This window comes from Melanotaenia boesemani, chromosome 4 (genome assembly GCF_017639745.1).
Source record: "Melanotaenia boesemani isolate fMelBoe1 chromosome 4, fMelBoe1.pri, whole genome shotgun sequence".
In the NCBI taxonomy this organism is placed as follows: domain Eukaryota; kingdom Metazoa; phylum Chordata; class Actinopteri; order Atheriniformes; family Melanotaeniidae; genus Melanotaenia; species Melanotaenia boesemani.
Genome location: NC_055685.1, coordinates 10,138,481 through 10,148,979, shown reverse-complemented (window position 1 = coordinate 10,148,979; position 10,499 = coordinate 10,138,481). Strand labels below are relative to the sequence as shown.

The 10,499-nt window shown below is 39.2% G+C and overlaps 1 protein-coding gene across 1 annotated transcript; it reads right to left on the bottom strand.

The window, feature by feature from the left end:
• Positions 1 to 1,735: 1,735 nt before the first annotated feature.
• s1pr5b (sphingosine-1-phosphate receptor 5b) lies at positions 1,736 to 5,198 on the bottom strand. The gene is made up of 2 exons (XM_041981827.1): positions 5,101 to 5,198; positions 1,736 to 3,975 (listed from the first exon to the last, which is right to left on the bottom strand). Exon 2 carries the CDS (start codon positions 3,753 to 3,755, stop codon positions 2,526 to 2,528), a length of 1,230 nt encoding a protein of 409 aa, XP_041837761.1. The 5' UTR covers positions 3,756 to 3,975; positions 5,101 to 5,198; the 3' UTR covers positions 1,736 to 2,525.
• Positions 5,199 to 10,499: the final 5,301 nt, after the last annotated feature.

Here is a 10,499-nt window from a genome sequence, read left to right as displayed (position 1 = left end):
TGAGGAGAGTCTTCCTTTTCCAGCCATGTGCTGACACACCAGTTTTTACCCCTCTTGTAAAATATGTTATCCAGGCCAGTAGGGTAACCAAACAGGCTGGTTTCCTTTGAACAGTCACAAGATGGCACCAAAAAACAACAATGAAACTGCAGGCCAGATGATTGAAAGCTTCCTTATCATCCGTGGTTAAAGCTGTACCCATCTACTGCTCAACCATCAGTTGCGTCATTCTTAAACAGTACAGTAACAGAACAGTGTGCCTCTGCATATGTTCGAGTGATCATGACAGATGTCTCATAACTCATACCTGCCCCTTTAGCTGTATGATTTCAACAGAAGGAAGGAAGCCCTGAACGGTTGGTTGACCTTTGTCAGCAGGCACTTTGCCGGTGGATACAGTCGACATCTGGAAGAGCATCTGCTCCTCTACAAATCATATCAAATCAAAGGTGTTTCATCGAAACACCACTAGTTATGATAGACGAGCACATCTTTGGGTCTGTGAGAGTAAAATCAGAAACTATATAGTAAGCAAACTTGTAAGACAGGATTTGCACTTGCATAAAGCTACAGTAATACACATACCTAAAGTGTGAACTGTGTTATGCTGGATGACACAACCTTGGCCACATATGGAAAAAAAAAAAAAAAAAAAAAAGACAAGACGTGTTCTGAGATCTCTCTCTCTCTCTTTTTTTTTACTAGGCATGGCTCTATCAACAAACCCAAAATGTTTAAATTTATTTTATTATGTCACGGCAGCTTTAACCTGCACTTACAGTCTTGTTGAAGTTCCTATTTTCTTTCGGTGATATAATTTATCTATAGGCTCCATACTTTTAGTCTTAACTTAGTTTATATTAGAACAAAATAAATGAACTCTAAATAAATGAGGTTCATAGGTTCCCCTTACTTTTACTTGTCTCTGATGGGGAATTAACCACCCTTGGAGTGTTTTCTGTCTACAGATAATACATCTCCCTGGGAAGAAGATTTAGACCAGCTGTACGTGATTTGTCTCAGATTTAGCCATGATAAATGTGGACAGCAGATCAACGTGAAGTGATAGTCTATCTTAACTACAGGTCAAGAGAATAAGAAAAAAAGGAGAGCTCTGTGTTCAACAAAAGGTGTATTGTGTAGATCTTGAGCCAGACTGAGATGAGCAAAGCTTGAGGCCAATGCTATTACCAGATGTGAGACAAGGGGGCTGACTTCCTGTTGAATTACAGCCACATGTGAGGAAGAGAAAAAAAACTTACTTACTGTATAAATGTTACACAGAAAGAAAATAACTCCAAAACTCTCTGCTACTGCTTAAGAAAATATTTTATTTCTTTTATGAAAAGAAAGATAATGGTTGCCTTTGCTAGTTACAAAATAGATATAATTTACAATGCAGACAGTATAAAGACATCCACAGAAATACACAAAGTTCACTACATGGATTTATGAGCAAAACAGCACACTGCCTCATTCCTCCACTAAGTCTAGAAACACTAAACAAAAAAGATTTGTAGCTTTTGTTTCAATTCCATGCTAAAAATGAGTACCTCACAAAAGAAGCAGAAATGTCTATTATGTATAGTGGTATAGGAAATATTGGACTGTTAGTCTAATGTACCTTACAGGTAAAATAAGGTCCTTTAATCTCTTGATGCTGTTCTGCAACTATATTTACAAGATGAAATGTCAGTTACTGATGTATTCATTTATCTGAAAATTGATTTCAGTCATAGTTAAAAGAACCAGCATGTAACAACCAAAAGAACATGTTTATGCTACATCTGCCCATTTGTCACATCTAAAGTATGCTGACATTTTGATGGTCTGTTTGCTGTTGTGGTTTTACTGCAGATTCCAGACTGACATTTCAAAACTTGGAATCCACACAAGATAGGTTGGCCATCTGTCATTTAAAAACAGCATTCATTTTGCGACATCCCTCCCACAACAATACCACAACATTGTTCACTGAGTCCTGTTATCTGCCTTCCAGTGAATCAGTAAATGCATCATGTCGGCAGATGTGTAGGGGTAATCTAGATTATTTTATCTGAACAAATCTAGTGCATTGCGGGCCTTCGAACCAGCGAAATCCAGATGTCTGCAGATGCACAGGTCACACATTCTTTATATAAAGCTCTTCATTAAGTAACGGCCAAAAATGGTAGCAGTAAGTCATGTCCTTTTCTCCATTATCTTGCAAAGTCTGGAAGAGAATGATGAATTTATAGAAGCATCCTTTCAGTGCATATTTGGTACAGAGACTTATCACTAGCATCTTATTTATAAAAACAAGTTTGTTTGTTTGCATGTACATTTGAGTGGCATCTTTATGGTCTTTGACATTGTAAAGATGTCACAGAGAAATTTGTTAATGCAATACTTTTTATTTTTTCTGGATTTGCACTATATTCAGCAGTGCCACAGTTGCTTCATTTCTGTAGATGTGCTACATATTCTGTGTTCAGTGGGGAACCTTTTCACAGTCTTTTGAACTTTATGTACAAGAGTTTAAGTCTTTATGACTTGAAGAGTTTGGGGTAAAGAGCTTTAATTGGAGATGAAGTGGTGATGGCGTTCCCTGAAGAAATGGTTGTCTCCAATCCAGGCTCTAACTTCTGGGAGGCCACCTCACTTTTACTGAAACTGCACTCCAGGAATGACATCCCAATCTTCTTCACCTGTCCATCTTTGGTCATCAGACACGGCCGACACAGCAGCCTCAGAATGGCTCTCCTAATGTCCTTACTGGTCAGAGTATAGATGATCGGATTGAGTAGTGAGTTGATTATTGCTAGTACTAGGAAGTAATCAGCCTTGTGGAGCAGTGGGCAGTTTTGGGCAGGGCAGAAAAAGTCCAAGAGAAGGAGTATGAAAAGAGGCAGCCAACAAGCAATGAAGACCCCAAGCACAATGGTCACTGTCTTGAGGAGGGCGATGTACTTCTGTGACTTTCTTGCTAAGCCCTTCCTCATGCTGCCTGACAGACCCAGCCGCTGGCGTTGCGTGTTGATGCGGACAATGCGGAAAACCCGGGCATAAAGGACAACAATGGCCAATAGCACTGCACTAAACACAGACACACAGAAGAGAATGTAGCTTTTGGCATAAAGTGGGAGCACTGTCGAGCACTGGTCCAGTTTGTGGATGCAGTTCCATCCCAAAATTGGGAGGATCCCTAAAAACCCTGCCAGGGCCCAGCTTGCAATGATGAGTGCCATCATCCGCCCCCGCTTTGTCCCATGATATGGTCGCATTGTCACCATAGTAACATGCCGTTCAATTGCAATGGCTAACAGACTGATGACAGAAGCAGCCAGGGTGATGAAGACCCCTCCCTCTCTGAAAAACCACTGCAACGGTGTCAATTTTAAAGTATTGTGTCCTGACATGAGGATATTGGCCATGTAGGTTATCCCTGCCAACAGGTCTGACAAAGTTAGATTTCCCAGCAAGTAAAACATGGGTAGGTGGAACTTCTTGTTCCTCCATATGGCAATGAGAACCACAGTGTTCTCCAGGATGATGAGGAGGCACACCACCAGGAATGCAATGCGCTCGGGTGGCAGCCCTTCACGGTAGCGGTCTTTCTGCAGCTTGCCGGTGTAGTTGTAATGTTCCACAATGACAGCTTTGTTGTGGTACTCCCTAAAAATCTGCAGGAATTCGAAAGATGAAGAAGTAGGGGAGGTGGAGATTATTGTTGATGCAGGAGGGGTCCCTGCATAAGCATAACTTGATGCCTCCATGCTGGATGTTATTTTTCTTTTTCTTTGTATGCAATCAGTAGCTACAAAGTCATTCTGACTATTGGCAAAAAAAGCAGTGAAAAATTTATGGTTCCCTCAACAAATGCAGGGGGGGAGTACAAGAAGATGGCACATGTAATCCACCAGAACTTCTACAGATGTTGTCGTTTTTGCCAGTAGATGGTGATCTTGAGCTCTGCCTGGCTAAGGGCCCCAGATGCTGCAGAAAGACATGATAAAAGCATGAAGGAAAACTGAAGGGATGCAGAACCACTTAGAAAACCATTTAAATTAAATAGAACATTCATATTCTGAAAGAGTTTAGGTATAAAAAGCATCAAATTGATATTTAGTTAAAATGCCATTTATCAAAAAATTAAATAACTATTTCTCAGAAAGGCCTAGAACTGTTAAAGTAAAGAATATTGCTGCTGAGTTGAATAAATACTTTTCATAAAGTGGGGGTGTCCATTACCTGTTTGCATTTGCAAAGCAGAATGTGACTCGAAAAGGCAACAGGATCAGTTTAGTGTCAAAACAACTTAGTTTTCCCAGTTGTGTTTAACATGTGTGTCAGTCAGTGGAAGGTTGTCAGACCAGCATGTGTAATTAATTTGGCACATATGCAGCTGATTCTCAGAGTATATATGAGGTGTTTGAACAACCTCCCCATATGAAAATATACTTGAGACCCTTTAATGTTGAAGACAGATGCAGCACGTCTAAAATTTCCTGGTATTTGCCAACTCCAATCGTGAATACAACGATGGGCTCGCACAGTTTATAACAAGTTAACGATCAGTGGTGATTAGAGTTGCATTCCTTCAAGTCTCTATGGGATGTTTTTCTCTCTTCTTGAGCCATATGGTAACATTGAATGAATGGTCAGGCTAATTTAACTTATTCCATCTGTGGTCAAAAATTTAGAAATTTACTAGTCCGTTGAGTGGCAAGTCCTCTCATGACACTGACAGGATCTACATTATATCATGGATAACAATATAAATAATCTCTAACCATGAGATTGGACATTTTTATAAATTAAGCGCATCAGCAATTTTCTTATTCAAATACTGGCTTAAAGTTTCAGCAGGCTTTATTTTCCCTGATGCAAACATAGCAATAAAACAACAGTTGTAGCAGTTGCTGCTAAAAACATTACAGCATTTCTTTAATGCAAATAAAAAAAGAAGTTAAAGCCATAAAATAAAGAATATAACACACTGTAGCTGTATAATGTGATTGTACATCTGCAAAGTCATAATAAGATAATAAGGAATTTCTAAAACAAAAGGGTGCCAGAAATAACCTCTATCATCAGATTTGGGACTCATTAAGAAATTACCTTAGATTGATGTAGACTTGTCTTTATCCTGCATGTCATCTGCTCTTCAGTCAAGAGAATCCAACCAAGAGCAGCAAGAAAGTTACCGTCAAACTGACAAAGCAGAGGGAGTGAAGAGCGTAGTTGTAACATGCAACAGTCGAGGGGGTTGGTCTAAACCTGAACTCTATCTGCCTCTTCACATTCCCTCTAACTTCCTCTCTCACACTCTTGAAACCATCACACATAGAATAAAACTGCTTCTTAACATCTTGATTTCTCTCTTATTGCTGAATTCCATTACAAAAAGCTTGTAGTCACTTTTTTACATTTACGTAAGTCACATTATATCACTGATCAGCCGGCAGATACTGACTGTGAATCTTCTCCACTTGATCAGGAAGATTTTTGGTCTAGAGATTTTAACCACAGCAAAGGAAAGAGGGCAATTTTCTAATTTTAATTTAGTTGCATCAGAATTGATATAATAGTGCATCTGCCATAAAGGTTGCAGATACTAGTTTGCAAACCTTTGCAGCTATTTGGCTGGAGGAACCAGTTTTAAACAGGGTTGGCTCTGTAACAATTTCCCAAGTAAAGTATTGACAATGATCTTTTGCATTTCCTCATAATTCATCATGTTAAAAAAAAGACATCCGACTTGTGAGATTCACATGAAAATGATGAAATCTAAAGTCACAGAGCCTGTCAGTGAAGCTGCTGCATGCTTTCACACGCCTCATCCATCCAACCTGTGAGATTTCGCCTGCAGGACCTGCTCACGCTTATTCAGGCCAAACACAGTATGAGAAAGGTGATGCTTTAGAAGCCAAATAAAATTTTTATTGTTTTTTTTTTTTTTTTTGCAAGTTTCAAAGCCAGAGTTTGGCTTGATGCACACACTGCCTTTTTTATATAGCATGTTGTTGCACTTGTGAGTCCGTGTGAAAGAGCTGCGATTCAAGCAGCTTTTTTTAACCACACTATTTTGACCGTTGGGAATCCTCATCCTAATCCGGATGCTTCTCTGACACATTACAGTATTGTGTTACACTGTTTAAACAGTGGAATACTGTAAGATTCCTTCTCTTAAACCTGTTTGGTGTGGCATTACCTGTTTTCGTGGGGGGATCCTCTGGCTACTCTTTGTATATATGATGAACAGTGGTTACTCACAAGCATCACTTTCTGTCTTTCTTAATCATCACACCTCTTTTGTCTTTGACATTCACTCTCTATATCTCTTATACTCTTAATCTGCATTTGTGTTTATATTTTGACAGGGTCAAGTGTCGCCTTTCCAGGCTTCTGATAATGTAGGTTAAATGTGACTGCTGACATACTGACAAATGCCAGCAAACTAACTAACATCCTGAGGCGGTTAACTGGAATAGCCAGTGTGCTCAGCAGCTCAGACAACATCAGCTTAAACCATACACCCAAATAAAATATGAACTAACCTTCACAAAGAACCTCTTTGACTAAAACAAGCAGGTTGCTGTGACATGAACTTTATTCAGTTATGGTTGTTCCTCACTTGTACAGTCACAACAGGTTTAAATCTACATGTTTGTTGGTTTTCAAGGACTTAATGATGGGACATTCTTGTCTGCTCTCTGGGTCTGTGCTTTTTTTGAATGTTTGTGTAAATGTTACATGTTCCACCCACACTCCCTGCTGTGTGCAATACTGGGTGTAGGAGGGGATACCTATCAGGAGATCATTAAAGAGTAATATCCTGTCAGGGTGACTGCAGAGGCCTCACATCAAAGTCTTGAGTAAAAAAAAGGGATCTGACACTAAGGATGAGTAGTCTAACAGACGAACAGGACTTTCTACAGAGCACAGGAAGAAAAAGCCGTCCTCTTTCATCTTTCCTTTTTATTGTTTAAGTGCAACTCAGTCTTGTCTCCATCTATTTTCTTGTTATTGTTTCTGTCTGTATCTCATTTTTTCTTTTTTTCTTTTAAGGTTTCTGACTTTCATATGGACCTTTTTCTCTATTAGCAGCAAAAAAAAAAAAAAAAAAATCCCTCTCCTTCTCTGGTATTCTTAAAGTATGGTTTTGGCCACACACACACACACACACACACACACACACACACACACACACACACACACACACACACACACACACACACACACACACACACACTTCTGCAATACAAGCCACTTTCCGCTGAACCAGCTCCTCTTGGGTGCGGATGTAATGTTGATCTTGTCGGACTACATGTGTTTGTGGTGCACAAAGGTTTATTTTTGAGGGACCACAGCCATCATGCAGATGTGGTTCTATCAAGGAAGTGATAGATTTTCTGAACTGGGAGCGCTGGCTGTGTTCCAGTTACAGTTTTAATATCTCTACATCCTTGACGTCTGGAGGACGTCTGTGTGGAGGGATGTGGCTATCATGAGTAGGTGTGCCCTGCAATACTACAGTTTGAGTGCTGGAAGCATAAACTTTATGACATCATTGCATTTATTTCACTTTCTGTAAATTCAGTTTGGCCTGCACATAAGCCTGACCAATAGATCCTCTCAAAACAGTAAAGGATTAAAAAAAAGCCCAGATTTTGTAATTTTTTTTTTCACATCTTCCTTGTCTGACATCCATTAAGGTTTTGATCATCAGAAGCAAAGATATGAATTTATGACTTAAAGAAAACCATGTGAAAGGTCTTTGTCTGCCAAGTTCTCAACATTTCAGACTCTTTCTGTGGCTATCTCTTTATTACCCCCTCCCTGCAATCTATCACCAGTCAGTCCTCAATCCTACTTCACTGATAAGGCCCCAGAATCAGACCAGCCAGACCACGTCTGTGATGATAAGAAAACATTCCTCACTGCTTTCCAGTCTCTTTCTCATAATTACTTTTTTTACAGAGTGTCCCTCTCCTCTTAAGCCAGGTAGACACTGAGTGATTCTGGACTTTCCAAGAAAAAAACGATAGCCGATATGAAAGAGCTGCAGAGATATCTGTGGTCGTCGCTCCAAAATAGAGGTCCTGTGTGGGACATATTGAATCAGATTGTAACAGGTCCTGTGATCGAAGTTAACCTTTGACTGCAATTTAGGATAATCATTTTGTATTGTGACTACTGCGACAGTCAATATCTCTTGTCAATAAAAATTAAGTATCATACGGTATGGTGAGCAATACACTTGTACTGTAAACAAATCCAAACAAAGAACATTTTTTCGGGTGTTCCTGTGAAGATTAAAATTTTGTTGAGTTGTGTCTGCAGCCATAATATAAAATATGACCTCAGATAAACAAAGCATCATAGTTTACAATGTGACATTATGTATTTAACACAGAACAAGCAGTATGAAAAACTAAGCCCTTTTTTTACTGCTTCCAGTGGAATTACGGAGGTGATGATCAAATGCACCTGATAAAATTGTCGTAGGTAAGCCTTACGCAAGTAGGTGTGATCACCTAAATAAAAGCAGATGTTGAAACAGTTCAACACAATGTCAAAAACAACAAACATCAGCAATGATCTTACAAAGGAAATACTTGCTGCCCATCAGTCTGGGAAGGATTATGAGGTCATTTCTAAATAGTTTGTCCATCATTTTACACCATAAATGGTTATTTATGAGTGGAAAAGATCAAGGCTGCTGCCAATCTTCCCAGCAAGTTCACTCTCTGCGAGGTCTCCTGGCAAGGTCAGACTCTGCAATGCTCAGAGGAAATTACAAAGAACCCTAGACATACATCTTAGACTCTAAAGGCCTCTGTTAGTAGGTTAAACGTTAAGGATAACAAATTATAAAAGGGCTGATGGGTTGTGGAGGCGTTGCCAGGAGAAAGTCTCTCTAAAAAGAACAAGTTGCATCTGAAGAAAGCACAAGACTTCTGGAGCAACATCCTTTGGAGTTTGACCAGGTAAAGTAAATAAGTTTGGCCATACTGCACATCTCTATGTTTGGTTTAAAACAATCGCAGTATATCAGCTCAAAAAAAAAGAAGCAAAAAAAAAAAAAAAAAAAAACCCATAGCAACTGCCATACTGGTGGTGGAGGAGTGATCATTTGGGCTTGTTCTCAAGCCACAAGACTGCAAAGCCTGCAGTCATTGAGTTAACCACAAACTCCTCTGTATACCAAAGTATTTGAGAGTGATTTGACTTGGCCCGAACTGGTTCACACAACAGGACAATGATCCCAAACACAGCAGCCAATCTCCAGCTGAATAGCCCAGTCAAAGTCAAGCTGAAGAAATGAATCTGCAAAGAAATGAACAATGTTATGAAAAGAGTGGGTCAAAATCCCCCATTAATGATGTGAGAGCCTGAATAACATTATACAGAAATTAAATTACTTCAAGTTATGTTTGCTAAAGGTGGTTCTACAAAATATTGAGTCACTGGGGGGGTTTAGTTTTTCACGCATTGCTTCAGCATTTTGGCTTTGTTTTTTTTATGACATAGTGTAATATGACATGTTGTTGCTTATCCAAGGTTGTGTTTTTAATAAAATTTTAAGCCCTGGAAAGATAAGAAGATTTTTTTATTACGTTCATACAATGTTTTACTTAGATATGATGTCAACAATAAAACTTTCTACTCGGTACATATGACATGCACTTAGATAGGACTGCTGTCGTCATTGTAAAGTTGTGTCACTCTGTCTCGGGATACTAAAGAACCAAGCTGGAGTGTACCAGATTGAAGAAGAACAATACACAGATTCTTGATGACATGAGTTCTGATAACTGTTTGTGTGAATGACCTCCATTTCTTGTACTTTATATGATGTGACAGAGAGAAGATTCTTTGAGCCTGAGCTTCTTTTTGTCACGTATGCTCCCAGACTGATCAGTTTTATGATGAAACTCAGGAAGACAATTGTTTACTTTGAAACACATTTACTAAGGATTTACTCGCTAATAAATAATTTCCTGATGCATAAAAAAAGAATTAAGAGAATGTGAACTCTGTGCACATGATCATAACAACATCATACAGTCTACATTAAACATGAAATCACAGTGAACTTCATTAGATCCATATTACACAGTGTGGATAACAAGCTTTAAAGACTCCTCAAGAGACATTTCCTTCTCAGTATCCAGTCACTTAACAATCTTTTTGCATGGACTAACACAGTATAATTCACTCCTTAAAGTATTGTTTATTTGGATTTTCCAGCCAACTTGCAATAGTTTTGGAGCGATGCAAGGGGGATTTTGATTTTCCTTTGAAGTGCTTGAGGGTCACAGCGGCCTCAGAGGGAGGCATGAGTTTAGGAATGAGCTCAGAGGGTAAGCTGAACGGGAGTGGATTGTGAGAAGCCGTTACAAGTGATCTGGTCCTCCTCAGACAATGGATGGATGATTCTAGGTGATGCAGTTAAGGGGACAGAGTCATCACAGTTAAGCTCAGGAAATAACCATCTATTGCTCCAATTACAC

Excerpts from the sequence above, each read along its gene's own strand:
- s1pr5b (XM_041981827.1), bottom strand. The coding sequence starts at position 3,755 with ATGGAGGCATCAAGTTATGCTTATGCAGGGACCCCTCCTGCATCAACA.